Genomic DNA, 13,427 nt, shown 5'->3' on the forward strand with positions numbered 1-13,427 from the left:
GTATATCTCGGCCGAAATGCTACACGCGATTGGCCTTTCGTTGTTTAATTACTACTGTGTGACCTAATTATCAATGACTTGGCCAGTTTGGCAACTTCTCTTCACGTGTAGGTATTGATGGAAATGGGAGCTCTCCAATCGGCAGAGCTTCGATTGGATTCTCCAGCCTCCAGGCTTGTGTCTGCTTGCTTTTTTGCAAGGACAGTCTTGCTCGCACACTGATAAGCATAAAATCTCGGCACGGCCATCCAGCATGACGTGCAGAACCTCCCCGGCTTGCGCAGAGGCATGCCGAGTGGCCCTTCGATGCCGGCCTTTGCGCCGTCGGGCCACCGTGCTGACATCAGCTCCTTGGATACATCGATGCGGATATGCTTCAGCAACGTCGATGCCGCCTGGAACAAGTCCTCAGACTACCAATCCGAAGCCGGGTCCACCCAAGCCCAATTCACCATTTACCATCTTCGATCGTGCAGTCAAGGTAGCGCAGAAGGACCGAGCAGCTTCGCGCCGACCAGTATCGGCTGACCGGCGATCATTCGAGGGGAACCCAGGGGACTCTTCAAGATTGACAGACTATGTTCGCAGCGCACTCGCCGAAAATGTGGCAGAGCGTCTGCTTGACATCAAGCGGCCGCATTCCACCATCGTCGAGATCGGGTCGGGCCCAGGAAGCTTACGTCAGTTTCTAGACGTCAGTCAAACGAAAACGCAGAGGCTTATCATGTGTGACTCAAGCGGTAAGCTTTCGCTTCGTGGCGTTTTCCGGCTGAAGTGACATGCCTCAACTTTGGATATGCACGCAGAGAAGATGCTCTACCGGGATCAACATCTAGATTCACAAGCCCCCTGTATGTGTTCGCTCTCGGGTTTCTTGCCGACGCCTCGCTGACTTTAGAATCTCTCTGCAGTTGAAATTGAACGCCGAGTAATGGATGAGGAATTTCTAGAATTCGAAGAAAACTCGCTTGACTGCGTCGTTTCCATCGGGTCTCTGCAATGGACGAACGATCTTCCAGGAGCGCTCATTCAGATCCGTCGAGCTTTAAAGCCCGACGGGGTCTTTGTAGGTGCCATTTGCGGAGGCGACACGCTTTTCGAGCTTCGGACAAGCTTGCAGCTCGCTGAACAGGAGAGAGAAGGAGGGATATCTGCAAGAGTTTCGCCCATGGCAGGTGAGCTGCCGAAGATGCACTCGCACCTAATTGATCCTTACTGATCCAGCCAAAAACATGCAGAATCAAGTGACATGGCCTCGCTGCTGTCGCGTGCTGGCTTCAATATACCCACAATCGATGTCGACGACGTGACCGTCTCCTACCCTTCCATGTTTGAGCTGATCCACGACTTGCGAGATATGGGTGAAAGCAACGCGATCATCAACCGCCGGCCGAATCTGCAACGAGACACGCTTCTCAGTGCAGCTGCTACCTACCAAGCGCTTCACGGCAACGAAGACGGCACCATACCGGCAACATTCAGTGTCATTTTCATGGTGAGTCGGCAATATCTCTGTGACTCGAGCGCGCAGGGCTGATGGCTTTTATCCCCGTGACTGGCCTGAAGATTGGTTGGAAGCCAGCCGAGTCTCAGCCACAACCATTGAAGCGTGGCAGCGGACAGGTTAGCCTGAAGGAGGTGCTGGGCAACCCCGAAGATTCTCGTAGATAGTCTTGCGATGCACACATATCGCTGTCCCTTGAGCGTCCCTTCTTGGAGTCTTTGAGAGTAAACGCTTTCACGCCCTGGGGTCTATTGATTCAGCATTGAGTATATGCGATATTTAGTCATCCATGTCAGCGAGATCTATATCCAGACTCTTTGAGAGGTGACGAGGCCAGTCGCGACGCGCTAAGACTGGCATTAGACCAGCCACCGCCCGCCACCTCGGCTCCCAGCCAATCAAAATCAGAATGGCACTCACAAAGGGTCACTCTCCGCAACCATCTTGACCAAATTGGGTCAGCGCAGGTGCAACTATTCAAGCAAGGACGCCGAACAAAGTTGCGCTCTCGAACCTCTTCTTGGGTCGTAGGTTCAGCGCTTGGCCTTTGTTCGAGACAGCTTGCTCGGTGGGGACCGACTGTTGCCGCGTGGGTTGGCTTATCGCCATCTCTACTGCCGATCTGCAATAGCCTCCAGTACCAGCAATTATCTGCAACCTAGCACCATGGGGTACCTACCGTCGCTTGGAACGCTGGTTCGCGTGACGCTGGGCGTAGTGGTGGTCGGCATCGCTTCCACCGCCGGGCTGTTGTATCGCTACCAACGCTTACTCATTTATCCCTCAACGATCCCCGCCCGTTCGCGAACCGAAGTGATGACACCCGATCAGTTTGGCATGCCATACACCGAAGAGAAGCTACAGACACCTGATGGCGAGACAATCCGCCTGTATGTCATTTTGCAAGATGGTAACGCTGAGCGCGCAGCTGGGAAGACGCCCAAAGCCACAGGCGCAGAGGCAGCCAAGGGCAGACCTACCGTTCTCTTTCTCCACGCAAATGCTGGTAACATGGTTAGTACGCATTCATCACATCTGAAGGCAAGCCCTACCGTTTTCACCTAACAAACACTCTTTTTCACAGGGCCACCGCTTGCCTCTTGCGAAAGTCTTCTACCGACGATTTGGTTGCAACATTGTCATGCTTTCCTATCGCGGCTACGGTCTTTCGACCGGCAGCCCATCAGAAGTGGGGATACGGATAGATTCACAGACGACTCTCGACTACATCAAGGAGCACCCTTTACTGAGCCAAACAACCCTGGTCGGCTACGGGCAAAGCTTAGGCGGCGCTGTCGCCGTCGATGTCGCTCAACGGAACCCAAAGCATGTGCATGCGCTCATCGTCGAGAACACGTGAGTGCGCCATTGCCCCTCGCCGACTGCAGCCCTGACCGACGCAAATGGCTCTGTACAGCTTCTTGTCCATTCCTGAGATGGTTCCCCACGTTCTGCCACCCGTAAAGCCTTTTCTCTTCCTGTGCCGTGCGTTCTTTTGACCGCTTCACAACGTGAAGCGAGCGTTCAGCTAATGCTCCAGTCTTGCACTTCGCAGGGGAATACTGGCTAACGGGTGAGCTCATCAAGAAGCTCCCGCGGTCGTTCCCCGTGCTCTTTTTGAGCGGCCGGCAGGACGAGCTCGTGCCGCCATCGCACATGGATGCACTGTTCGAGCGTTGCAGCTCCGAGAAGAAACACTTCAAAGCAATCCCAGAAGGCATGCACAGTCAGTATATGTTTGGCACGGACAGAAATGCGATCAGTAGTAGCTGACAGCTTGCAAATTTTCTCTTGCAGATGATACTTGTTCGAAGGTGAGGCCCACTGACGGACTATCCAGTCAATCCGATGGACTGACACATAACATTCCAATCATCCCTAGCCTGATTACTTTGAAGAGATAGCCACGTTCCTCAGACGCTACGTGGTACCGGTGTCTCATTCGGGCTCCGCAACGGCCAGTTCTGCACCCTCGGCCGCTTCGTCACCAGCACTACCTCTGCACCAGGAACTTCGGAAGCGCGGCGGTGCTACAGACGATACCGATGGCGATGCAGAGGTCCTGACGGATGAGGGGGAGTGGGTCAAGATGAGCGGCTCGGACATTTCGTCAAAGATGTGAATGCACAGCCGAATGCTATGCGCCTTGTTCAGCGCTGTACTGTACTGCATTGCTCCACTCCCAATTGGGACAATCTGGTACCCTCAGCATGCTTTCAGAGTTCACACCTGTATAGTAGCATTTCCTGTCTCAACGTATATGCTACTCTCCTTCATGCTTTCCATCTTATCTTTGATCCTGGTCCAATCGCGAACGTCAGAGATTTTGGTCGATATGAGTACAGGCGTCAGTCCCTGAATCTCTCTTTGCGCAGGCCATCCGGAATGCATGCAGGGCGAACAGTCTCCATACGTAGACTTTTTCACTTGGTGAGGAATCGGGCGAACTTTCCGAAGATGTGCAGCAAGACGACCGAGAAAACGAAAGAGACGGCCAGAACCAGGACGACGACCGGGTCACTGCAGCGTGGCAAGGGCAGGAAACGTCAGCTCGGCTGCGAGGCCTCCTCAAGACTGTGGGGTATCCTTGGCGCCTCAGATGAGTACTTACACGCTCAAGCCTGCATTGTCGTCGGTATATAGCCTCATCATCGTGTTTGAGCTTCCACCTGCGCCTGCTGCTCGTGTGCTGTTTGGCTTGTTTGCTGCCTGCTGCGCCGCTCGCCGCCTGAGAAAGTGCGAACCAAATCCAGATTAACGATTCTTCCTTAATAAGCTTTGCAAGCAGTCCCCTCCGTCGGACCACTCCTCTGGATCCGACTGTTGTGCTCACCTCACTGCACCTGAGTTGCGAGCAGCAAGAGCTGCGAGGTCAGGCTGCGAGCCACTTGCTTTGGCGGTGTCAGACTGGCAGGAACAAACAGGAAGCGATGGGCGGATGCGGGTCAGGATGTCGCATTTTTCTCGGTAGCTTTTTCCTTGAAGCACAGGCTTGCTGACCCACTGTGTATGAACTCACCATGGTGGATGTGTGACCCTCTTCGGTACCTTTGGGCGTGAGTTTCGGAAAGGTCTTGAAGAAGGACGCCTCCAGCATTACTTGAGAGGGATTGAGCTGCGACCGACTGGTGAGATGGACTTTCGCTCGTGTGCAGTCTGCACTCTGCTGCAGAGCCGCAGGGCGGCCCCACATCACGAACGGCCCACCGCCTACACTTGGCCACTCACTACATTCGAGGGAACGCACACCAGAGAAAGAGAAAGACGCCGATGGGGGAAGACGCCGTGCATCCAAAAAGCTGGACCTCGACATGAAAGCAGATTTGATCCGATCTTTTTATTTACCTTCATCCGGGCAGTTCAGCATCATCTCGAGCAGGCTTTGAGGCAAGCATTATCGGAAGTTCATCGCTCTACAGGCGTGAGCTCCATTCAAAAAATGGCACTGCTGTCAGAAGACCAGAAGGTATGTGTGTTTTATAGCCCAAACTATGGCTGCATAGCCACGCCAGCCAAGTGCTCTGCTCGACAATCCTCTTCTTCATGCCATCAACCTAGTGCTGACTGTCGCTGCACCATCTGATGATCCTCGGCTCTCAGGAGTGGATCGGCCGCTGTGTCGAGGCCGGGAAAGGCGTTCTGCACTATGGCTGGGTGCCGTTTGTGCTCTACATTGGCTACACTCGGTCGACGCCTCAACCAAGTCTGATCAAGTGAGCTTCATTGCGCCTTTTCGACCTGTCTTTTTTCGATGGTTTGTGCTGGTAGCACTTACGGATGTTGACAACGCTTGCGAAAATTTCTATTGCATTTTCTTTTGCAGATTGATCAGCCCGCTAGCGTAAGAGGTCCCTTGTACCTTGGTCCTCCACTGTACTACTAAATCCTTGCTGCAACACACCCTTCAACCTTCAAGGCCGTTGAGTCCAGCGCAATTGCAGAACTTTCACCCTCTCAGTTGATGGCGCATTTTCTATGACTCCGTGGCTTCATATGGCGCTGAAATCGCTTTAAGATACATGGAGAGCGACATCCGCGACGAAGGAGAGTGCTTTGCTGACAGGGAGCGTGTCAGAGAGCGGTCGTCGCTTCAGCACAGAACGAACATGTCAGCTGAGGAGACTTGCCTATCCTCTCGGCTGAAAATGCGTACTCACGGTCCCAAGTGACGCCACTGCCAGTCTCCAGGGCATCCAGCTTCTTCATGTCATTTTCGGTTATGACGAAGTCAAAGATGTCCGAATTCTCCTGCATGATTCAGCGGCGGGTAAGCCCTTCGAGCAGTGAAATACATCGGTCATCAAAGCAAGCCTCACCTTGATCCTCGTCGGGTTGGCAGACTTGGGCAAGCAGATATGACCAGACTGCAGCGACCACCGGATCAACAGCTGCGAGGGAGTCTTCTCGTATGTCTTCGCGATCTCATGCAGCTCGGGGAGGTCGACGTGTGCGCCTTTACCCAAAGGACTGTACGCTTCCACGAGGATATTGTGTTTCAAGCATGCGTTGACGATCTCGCGGCGCTGGAAGAAAGGAGAAACCTCGATCTGATTGACTGCAGGTGGCGAATCTGGGAACGCAGCGATGACCTCCTCGATGTGGTGGCTCCCGTAATTGCTGACACCGATAGATTTGACGAGGCCGAGCTTTTGTGCCTTGATCAGATCGCCGTACGCCTTCGTCCGGGTCGCCTTGCCTGGGTTCGGCGAGTGCAAGAGCATGAGGTCTAAGTAGCCGAGACCACTCTTCTTAACAGAGTCCTGGACAGATACCAAGCATTTGCTTTGAGCGCTATCCCACACTTTGGACGTGACGAAGATTTGTTCTCTGGGAATGCCACTTGCCAGCACGGCAGCCCCGACTTCGGCCTCATTGGCGTACATCTGTTGATGGAATATATTCGCAATTTGCAGTCAGGGAAATGCAACTTCAGAAATAGTGATCCACGACGACGCACCTGGGCCGAGTCAATGTGTCTATAACCTAGATCCAAAGCCGCCTTGACGGCTCTTTCGCCCTCTTTGCCTTTGGAGAGATAGACACCCAAACCCAGCTGTGGGATCTCTCTCCCATCGTTGAGCTTGAGCCTTCTTTCAATCGAAAGTTGTTTCGCCATAGCTGCAAAGGAGTGTGAGCGTGAGCGACTTTTGCGCAGATGACCTGGAATGCTTAGTGGCCGAGGTTGCGAAATGATGGGCGATGGTAATGAGTACCTGTGAGCCGGTCAGAGGCGATGCGCGTAACTATCAAACGGGCGGGACGAAGGAATGCAAACTTGGAAGCAGTAAAAATGTGCAGCATGGATGTGTTTTGACCTCAGATCTCGTAGTTTCCATTTGTTCTGGCTGGCAACGACTGCGGTGAATTGCGTTAATTATATAGGGGACGCATGCGTCATATCGTCATTGTTCGAGGGCTAATACAATAGGGAAGTCAGTTGTCCACTGCTTGGTGCTCGATGTGCTCATCCCGCTGGACACTGTCGCGTAATACTATATCTCCGCACCTCGTAATCGGTGCAATTCGCATGGAACGGCGTGACCACCATTACACGAACTCAAGGCTCACTTACGTATCATACATCAAATACTCGCATAACCTTCGGTCCAATGCGCGTCTCCTTCGAGTAGTCTATTATAACTTTCATCAGTACAACCCAAGGTATGACAGGCCGAAGGCGCGAAGGTAGCTCAAAGACGATGTCAGAAACCCAAGGACATGTCGTCCGCGTTGGAAGCTGTCTTGGTGCGGATTGCAAACCTACTGTCAGCCTCAATCCCTTTGGTGTGAGGGCTTGTCAACGTTGGCGTTTTGCTCTATTCATACCCGCCATGTATGTCCAGCTGATCGCATACAGGATTGCGGAGAGGAGGAAGCATGCATGAGAGATAGCATCGCCGGCGGTGAAGTCAGTGCCAGGATAGACCTGACCCACAGGAACGCCGCCTGCATTTCACTGACAATGACCGCCAGGTGTAATTCGTCAGCTTCGACGGGTCGTCAGACGGTAATGAGCGCATCTCACATGGAAGGTTGCATGCCAGACGGGAACCCTAACTTGATTGCACCGGTAGGATTGCTTGTGAGCGTGCTGATATTGCTACCGACGAAAGGATAGTACAAATCAGCCAAAAGCAAATAGAGTACCTTGTGCTGCGACTGCTTATTGCGAACAGGATAGCGTATCCAGCAGCATCGATAATGGCAGTGCTGATCATGGTCGCGTGACGCCAGCCGTAGCGATCTGTCAATGCCGCAGCAACAACATGAGACAGGACGGCCTACATGGACGGTCGAATGAAACGCGGCTGAACTTGCACCGTGTTGTAATGTCCAATGGACCGAATTATGGAGGGCAAGGTTGCCACGGCGAAGAGCAACGTGTGTGAAACTGAAACGCCAGTCTGTTCAGTTGTCATCCGGGGTCCGCAATGACTGCACTTACGACTTGATCAAGAGCAGAAAGTCAGATTTTCGGATCCTTGGCGGGCGCTTTGACTTTCGACAAATCGATGGAGTACGCGGCCATCGCCCCAAAGGCATTGCTTTCTTCGAAGTGAATGCACAGCACATCTTTTGTCCGGGGATGGCATACCACGCGGAGTGCCAGGCATCTACCAGGATGAAGTAGCTTGCGAGATCAAGTGCAAAGTAATACTTTAACATGATAAGTAGAAGAGCCTTCAGTTTCCCATGCATTCTAGTTCGCTGCATGAGTGGTCAAAACATCCTCATCCATAGTTCAGGGTTCGCACCCGTGCAAAAATTTGTAGCCCAGGTACAGCAGCGAGCAGGTCATTCGAACTGATAGCATCCAGCTTCAAAGACAGCACACACATGCTCGCATCACCCTCGCATGAGAGCATTGAGGATGTGCCGAACACGTAGTGCTCGCAGATCCGAGTACGTCTGACCGACGCCGACAAAAAATATGGGCAGGCCCGTCACCGAAGCGGCTGTCAGGACCGTACCGACTTTGTCATCGACTGTATTGCATGTGCCACGGATTGAAAACAAACGTTAGCGTCGAGCCAATGAAGCATTTTTCTGCGACTCACTCGTGTCAAACTTGGTCAGCAGCATGCCGTCCAGTCCTCGCGGGTTGCTGAGCCCGCTAAAATCCTTGAGGCTCTTGTCAAACTTCACCAGCTGATCCACCGCCTCGTTGCCGACGAGCGCTTCGCCGACAAAGATGATCTTGTCAGGTGAGTTGACCGCGACGAGCTTGGCCAGCGCGCGCATAAGTGGCTCATTGTCCTGCATCCGCCCAGCCGTGTCGATGAGTACGACGTCGTAGCCTGCGCTCTTGGCGTACGCCAGCGCATCCTTGGCGATACCAGCCGCGTCCTTGCCATAGCCTCGCTCGTAGAGCTCGATGCTCGCGCTCTCGCTGACTTTGCGTCCGTCCACTTCAAGCTGGCCCAGATTGCGCACGTGCACGCGCAGCTGCTCCACCGCACCCGATCGGAACGTATCGCACGCCGCGATGAGAACTTTCAGCCGGTTCTGCAGCAGCCAGAAGCACACTTTTGCCAGGTTTGTCGACTTGCCTACGCCATTGACGCCGACAAAGCAGATGCTGTAGGGGTCGGCTTGGAGGGCCATGTTGCTATTTGCGCCGCCCTTTCCTTTGGAAATGGCAGCACCAGCAGCAGCAGCATTCGCGATCGCCGCTTGCTGTCGCTCGCGCTTCGTTGCAATTTCCAAGAGAATGTCTGTACTGCTCTTAGGCGTGAGAATGCGCGTGATGGAATCTTCCAGTGCTTTTCGCACCTCGTCCTTGACGCTCGCAAAGCTGCCCAGTTGCCGGCCCACGAGCCCTTTCTCGACGCTGTCGCATAGCCGCGACGCGACATTCGCTGCGACGTTCTTTGCTTGCAGGTGGCTCTGCATCGCAGATAACGCAGGTCGCAAGTCCTCCTTCGTCAACGCGCGCGAACCGGTTAAACGCGAGAAGAGCGACGAGCCAGAGCTTGCAGAAGTACCCGACGATGCGCCAGCAGAGACAGCTGAGAAGCGCGAGAGGAAGCCGCCGCCTGGCTTCCTCGACCGCGTGACATCCTCCTCCTCAGCTTCCTCATCGTTGTCATCTCCTCCATCGTCGACATCAGCTAGCTCGTACGTCCCATCCTGGCCTTTCTTGCCCAAGCTCTTCATGTCGATCCAACCCGTAAGGTCACCCTCCTCTTCTGGACCAACGCCGCTGCCATTAATCCCTGGATTTGCTGCAGCGCCTGATTTACTGCTGAAATCGAGTGCATCCTCGTCCCCCTCGGTCATGAGAATGGCTCTTCCCTGTGCATCCCACTTGCGCATCTCCTTTGCCCGCTTTTTGCTGCTACCCGCGGCTGGGCTCTCGACACCACTTCCAGCACCTGCAGGACTATCTTTGCCACCACCCTTCTTGCCTTTCTTGTTGCCAGGCCCTCCACCACCGCTGGCCGTCCTACGCCCGGCGCCGCCGCTCGACTCGGCCGCTTTGAGCCGTGCTTTGAGTGCAGCTACATTCTTGGCTATCTCGCTTGCCTCAGTTCCATCTGCTTCTTTTCCAGCCGGTGTAGATGTCCCGCCAGTGGTTTCACGTCCTGCAGTACTGTTTGCATTGCTGTGCTCGCAAGAAAACAGATTGGCGCCCTGCATGCCCTTTTTCTCGCCAAGAGGTGTGTCGACGCCGAGTGCGCGTCGATTGGCTTTATCCGCTGCTGAGGCGGTACGTTCGAGCGAGCGAAGAATCAGAAGGAATGTCGCTTCCCATTCTGCCTTGAGCTTGTTGGCAAAGTTCAAGCGCAGCTGCGGCGCAAGGGCGGGTGCGATGCCGTTTCCGGAGGAAGGATCTTTGGCGAGTGTGGATGACAGGCCGGATGCATCGCCGCGCGCAACCTGCAGCAGGGCGCGAAGGAAGGACTCGAAAAGCTGGACGAAAGCAGACTTGACTTGGTCGAGTAGATCGTCGATGTACGACAATTGCAAGATACGCTGATACACGACCTGCGAGTGAGTGCGATCTCATTGTGAGCAACAGCCTGGATGTGGCTAGTTAGGCCGGAAGAGGTGCACTGACAACATAGATCAGCTCAAGGTCATTCGCAAAGCTCCACCGAATCGTGTAGCCATCTTTTTCGTATTTGCGATCCGCCGTGCGCTCCTCGACAAATGTTTCGCGGATCAGCGAGTCGATCGGATTGGATGGTTTGTCCAGGTCGTCTGCCACTGTCGGTGTGAAAGACTTGGACCAGAGGACCACGCCGGCTATGATATGCGCACAGTTGCACGTTGAAAAAGTAAGCAGGCAGAATCGTTAGTGATTGTATCGCCGACGACATTAGCTGCAGCCCAAGTTGCAGCAGGATATGCATGGCTCGACACTTACTGCGAGTGAAGATGGTGAAATGATCCAACATGGCGTCTGTATTTTCGCACGTCCGCTTCCCTTGCCTCTCTTTCTCTCAGCTGGCAGCAATCAGAACATGTTCGTGTGAACAAGCATCGACGGAGCGAAGATTGAGGATGGATGTGGAGATAAGGTGGAGACTACGGAAGTGCAACTTGTCGATGAGATCGATAGTATCTTCTCCATTCCGCCGCATCCGTGGACTCTCATCGCCCCGGGGCTGTTGTTACTGGCGATGGCGGCGGCGATATCATGGGTGGCAGCACGGACAATGCACACTTCTTCTATTGACTACATCATGTGGGTGTATAAACAGTAGTGCAACTTGCAAGCCCGGATCTCCAGGAAGAAATTTGTAAATGTTTTGAACATCTTGCATGTCGCCTCACGTGGCTCATCAAAGCACATCCCTTAGGCGCTTGAGCAGTTCATACGCGTTGAGGTTGCGCAAGCCTGCGTCTCTGCTCACTTCTTCTGCTCCATGGTCAGCCCCTTCAACGTCTCCACCACTTCGGTGTGAAGAGAGTAGCAGATCGGCGTGTTTGGTGGTGGGAGTGGTGCTACCGCGCTGATATAAAGGATGGCCCAGCACAGTTTGCAAGCGGACTTGCCAAATTGTGAGCTGCCCCTGCCGCTGCTCTTCCTCTACTTCATACTTATCCTCTATATCCGCTTCCAACCCGTCATTGAAGGTGGCTTCTCGACGACTCTTTGAAGAAGCATCCCTCCGATGTGTGGGGACAACGTAAGCGCAAAAATCACGATGCTCCTTGACAACGTCCAGTCGTTTGGGTGTCTGACACACACGTGAAGCATCTGATATATCGCCCAAAGCGCAAGACGGAAGGAACGACCATAGTCCGATTTTGCGTTGACACATGGTGCACTGCAGGACTGCACCTTCTGCACCGATCGAGAAACCCCGCAACGAGGGGTAAGCCACGTTGCTGTTGCAGAGCTGCCAGCCGAAGAGGGCAAGCAGCGAAGCTTGCAGTTGACATGCTTCACTTGCATGTAAAAAGCTGTCGTTCGCACCAGTGGCACTTGCCGCGGCTTCGTCGGTTGTGCGTGTTGCTCGCTTCGTGCCCACCTCCCGCAGTGCAGCGAACAACGTAGCGCACTGGTATTCCGTTAATGGTGTGGTGCATTGGATAGTCCCGCCGAAAGTTGAAGGTGTTGTTGCGGAAGATGACTCTTGCAGGACGCCAATAAGCGATGCCGCGGTGTCGTAGACGTCATCGAGGAGCGTCGGACGAACATGGGGCGGGAGCGAGTACAGCGAGGCTAAAGCGGATAGAAATCCATCGTATCAGCCACATGCAATGTCTCCCACTGTGAGCTTGCAGTTGAAACTACCCACGAGCACTCCACTTGACCCTCCAGGGACACCATTCATGGTGGTTCTTCCACAATACCGTCGCCTGGTCGTCTGCGGCCATCGCTTCTTCCTCTGACGAGTCCTTAGACGCTGATACATCACGGTATGTCTGCTTCATATCGTTCTTCAGCCAGTCTTCCACGCTCCATATACGGCGACATGTCCCGCAATTTAGCCTCTCTCTACCGCCCGCCGGATCGTCGCGGCTGTGGTTTGCGGTAAGCACATGCCACCCCAATCTAGCAGCGTTGACGGGTCCAAGCTGCCTCTCGATCCAAGCTTTCCATCTTGCTTCCCGGAAATTTTGGCCGTTACTTGCGCCTAGTAAATAGTCATAGTCTGAATTAATGATTGGGATCCGAGCTTTCTTGTAAAGCGAATAATTGCTGAGCGTGAAGGTCGCGAGTCGCGCGAGGAGATGAGGGAGCGAAAGGGGCGAATAGACTTGTTCATCCGGCTTCTTGGCCGACGCTGCTGCATGTTTCGGAGCTACCTTCCGCCGCTTCGTAGAGCTTTGCGACATGCAAGTATTTGAAGCACTGCCACCGACACTGCTGCCAGCCATATGGCGTTGGAACACTCCTGGATGGATACGCTGCAAGCGAGGATGCTGGCGCCCATACTTTTCGAAGAGCACCTGCCGTTCCGCAGCGACTCTTATTGGATCTTGCACTTCTGATACCTTCATGATGCCAAAATTTGCGGCAGCAGCACCGGCGGTTGTAGATGCGTTGGATGACGCTACCAATGGCTTTGTCACTGACGTGGACGGCGTCGGCGGGGCGAAAGGTTTCAGAACTGCATCGATGTTGCGCATGGCCATTGCCGCCGCGACATACGTGAGGTGAGAGTAGGACCCGGAGACATCGCCGTTATCATCCTCGGATGACCGAACGGCTGGGCCATCGCTGCTGCTAGGCGGCTCTCCGATGCTCGCTGCTTGTACAAATGACGCCGCTCCAGCTGGATAATGCTGCTGCCGTCCCGGACTCGCCTCCATCGTCGTCGCGTTTGAAGCACCGCAGAATACCATCGCCGGCTCCGCGAAACGGTCATCTATTCCACAGCCCTCTGCATGGCACTGATCCGTGGGAGGTGCACCTGGTCCCATACACGAGAGGTGTGATTGGGACGGTAGTGATTGTGTGCTGTTA

At 54.1% G+C, this 13,427-nt stretch overlaps 8 protein-coding genes across 8 annotated transcripts; 3 read left to right on the plus strand and 5 right to left on the minus strand.

Annotated features, from left to right (window-relative positions):
- Positions 1-388: 388 nt before the first annotated feature.
- Positions 389-1,537, plus strand: K437DRAFT_219742 (S-adenosyl-L-methionine-dependent methyltransferase; the record flags this gene model as incomplete). Its single annotated transcript, XM_013390405.1, has 4 exons — positions 389-740; positions 807-851; positions 912-1,175; positions 1,239-1,537. The coding sequence occupies 4 exons, from the start codon at positions 389-391 to the stop codon at positions 1,535-1,537; spliced, it is 960 nt and encodes a 319-aa protein (XP_013245859.1).
- A 396-nt stretch (positions 1,538-1,933) lies between these two features.
- Positions 1,934-3,775, plus strand: K437DRAFT_253676 (alpha/beta-hydrolase). Its single transcript, XM_013390406.1, has 6 exons — positions 1,934-2,518; positions 2,589-2,860; positions 2,922-2,989; positions 3,060-3,230; positions 3,302-3,318; positions 3,387-3,775. The coding sequence occupies exons 1-6, from the start codon at positions 2,171-2,173 to the stop codon at positions 3,624-3,626; spliced, it is 1,116 nt and encodes a 371-aa protein (XP_013245860.1). The 5' UTR covers positions 1,934-2,170; the 3' UTR covers positions 3,627-3,775.
- Positions 3,448-4,601, minus strand: K437DRAFT_272067 (Pre protein translocase Sec Sec61-beta subunit; the record flags this gene model as incomplete). The annotated part of the gene is made up of 4 exons (XM_013390407.1): positions 3,448-4,024; positions 4,116-4,232; positions 4,338-4,411; positions 4,524-4,601. The coding sequence occupies 4 exons, from the start codon at positions 4,599-4,601 to the stop codon at positions 3,928-3,930; spliced, it is 366 nt and encodes a 121-aa protein (XP_013245861.1). The 3' UTR covers positions 3,448-3,927.
- Positions 4,602-4,893: 292 nt separating this feature from the next.
- Positions 4,894-5,588, plus strand: K437DRAFT_253678 (Tom7-domain-containing protein). The gene is made up of 3 exons (XM_013390408.1): positions 4,894-4,970; positions 5,105-5,217; positions 5,328-5,588. The coding sequence occupies exons 1-3, from the start codon at positions 4,944-4,946 to the stop codon at positions 5,347-5,349; spliced, it is 162 nt and encodes a 53-aa protein (XP_013245862.1). The 5' UTR covers positions 4,894-4,943; the 3' UTR covers positions 5,350-5,588.
- K437DRAFT_253679 (aldo/keto reductase) lies at positions 5,335-6,865 on the minus strand. The gene is made up of 4 exons (XM_013390409.1): positions 6,462-6,865; positions 5,821-6,387; positions 5,662-5,752; positions 5,335-5,592 (listed from the first exon to the last, which is right to left on the minus strand). The coding sequence occupies exons 1-4, from the start codon at positions 6,618-6,620 to the stop codon at positions 5,576-5,578; spliced, it is 834 nt and encodes a 277-aa protein (XP_013245863.1). The 5' UTR covers positions 6,621-6,865; the 3' UTR covers positions 5,335-5,575.
- A 641-nt stretch (positions 6,866-7,506) lies between these two features.
- Positions 7,507-7,834, minus strand: K437DRAFT_135752 (uncharacterized protein). Its single transcript, XM_013390410.1, has one exon. It carries the CDS (start codon positions 7,720-7,722, stop codon positions 7,558-7,560), a length of 165 nt encoding a protein of 54 aa, XP_013245864.1. The 5' UTR covers positions 7,723-7,834; the 3' UTR covers positions 7,507-7,557.
- Positions 7,835-8,234: 400 nt separating this feature from the next.
- Positions 8,235-11,098, minus strand: K437DRAFT_135739 (uncharacterized protein). The gene is made up of 4 exons (XM_013390411.1): positions 10,875-11,098; positions 10,566-10,753; positions 8,563-10,492; positions 8,235-8,490 (listed from the first exon to the last, which is right to left on the minus strand). The coding sequence occupies exons 1-4, from the start codon at positions 10,903-10,905 to the stop codon at positions 8,351-8,353; spliced, it is 2,289 nt and encodes a 762-aa protein (XP_013245865.1). The 5' UTR covers positions 10,906-11,098; the 3' UTR covers positions 8,235-8,350.
- A 92-nt stretch (positions 11,099-11,190) lies between these two features.
- K437DRAFT_253681 (uncharacterized protein) lies at positions 11,191-13,368 on the minus strand. Its single transcript, XM_013390412.1, has 2 exons — positions 12,256-13,368; positions 11,191-12,179 (listed from the first exon to the last, which is right to left on the minus strand). The coding sequence occupies exons 1-2, from the start codon at positions 13,271-13,273 to the stop codon at positions 11,293-11,295; spliced, it is 1,905 nt and encodes a 634-aa protein (XP_013245866.1). The 5' UTR covers positions 13,274-13,368; the 3' UTR covers positions 11,191-11,292.
- Between the last annotated feature and the right edge of the window lie 59 nt (positions 13,369-13,427).

This window comes from Tilletiaria anomala (genome assembly GCF_000711695.1).
Source record: "Tilletiaria anomala UBC 951 chromosome Unknown K437scaffold_5, whole genome shotgun sequence".
NCBI lineage: Eukaryota > Fungi > Basidiomycota > Exobasidiomycetes > Georgefischeriales > Tilletiariaceae > Tilletiaria > Tilletiaria anomala.

Excerpts from the sequence above, each read along its gene's own strand:
- K437DRAFT_253676 (XM_013390406.1), top strand. The coding sequence starts at position 2,171 with ATGGGGTACCTACCGTCGCTTGGAACGCTGGTTCGCGTGACGCTGGGC. Across the intron at positions 2,519-2,588 it reads ACGCAAATGCTGGTAACATG|GGCCACCGCTTGCCTCTTGC; the intron begins GTTAGTACGCAT and ends TCTTTTTCACAG. Across the intron at positions 2,861-2,921 it reads GCGCTCATCGTCGAGAACAC|CTTCTTGTCCATTCCTGAGA; the intron begins GTGAGTGCGCCA and ends GGCTCTGTACAG.
- K437DRAFT_253678 (XM_013390408.1), top strand. The coding sequence starts at position 4,944 with ATGGCACTGCTGTCAGAAGACCAGAAG. Across the intron at positions 4,971-5,104 it reads TGCTGTCAGAAGACCAGAAG|GAGTGGATCGGCCGCTGTGT; the intron begins GTATGTGTGTTT and ends CTCGGCTCTCAG. Across the intron at positions 5,218-5,327 it reads CCTCAACCAAGTCTGATCAA|ATTGATCAGCCCGCTAGCGT; the intron begins GTGAGCTTCATT and ends TTTCTTTTGCAG.
- K437DRAFT_253679 (XM_013390409.1), bottom strand. The coding sequence starts at position 6,620 with ATGGCGAAACAACTTTCGATTGAAAGAAGGCTCAAGCTCAACGATGGG. Across the intron at positions 6,388-6,461 it reads GACACATTGACTCGGCCCAG|ATGTACGCCAATGAGGCCGA; the intron begins GTGCGTCGTCGT and ends TTCCATCAACAG. Across the intron at positions 5,753-5,820 it reads CCAACCCGACGAGGATCAAG|GAGAATTCGGACATCTTTGA; the intron begins GTGAGGCTTGCT and ends TGAATCATGCAG.
- K437DRAFT_135752 (XM_013390410.1), bottom strand. The coding sequence starts at position 7,722 with ATGATCAGCACTGCCATTATCGATGCTGCTGGATACGCTATCCTGTTC.
- K437DRAFT_135739 (XM_013390411.1), bottom strand. The coding sequence starts at position 10,905 with ATGTTGGATCATTTCACCATCTTCACTCGCA. Across the intron at positions 10,493-10,565 it reads ACCTTGAGCTGATCTATGTT|GTCGTGTATCAGCGTATCTT; the intron begins GTCAGTGCACCT and ends ACTCACTCGCAG. Across the intron at positions 8,491-8,562 it reads GCTGACCAAGTTTGACACGA|TCGATGACAAAGTCGGTACG; the intron begins GTGAGTCGCAGA and ends CATGCAATACAG.
- K437DRAFT_253681 (XM_013390412.1), bottom strand. The coding sequence starts at position 13,273 with ATGGAGGCGAGTCCGGGACGGCAGCAGCATTATCCAGCTGGAGCGGCG. Across the intron at positions 12,180-12,255 it reads GAGGGTCAAGTGGAGTGCTC|CCTCGCTGTACTCGCTCCCG; the intron begins GTGGGTAGTTTC and ends TATCCGCTTTAG.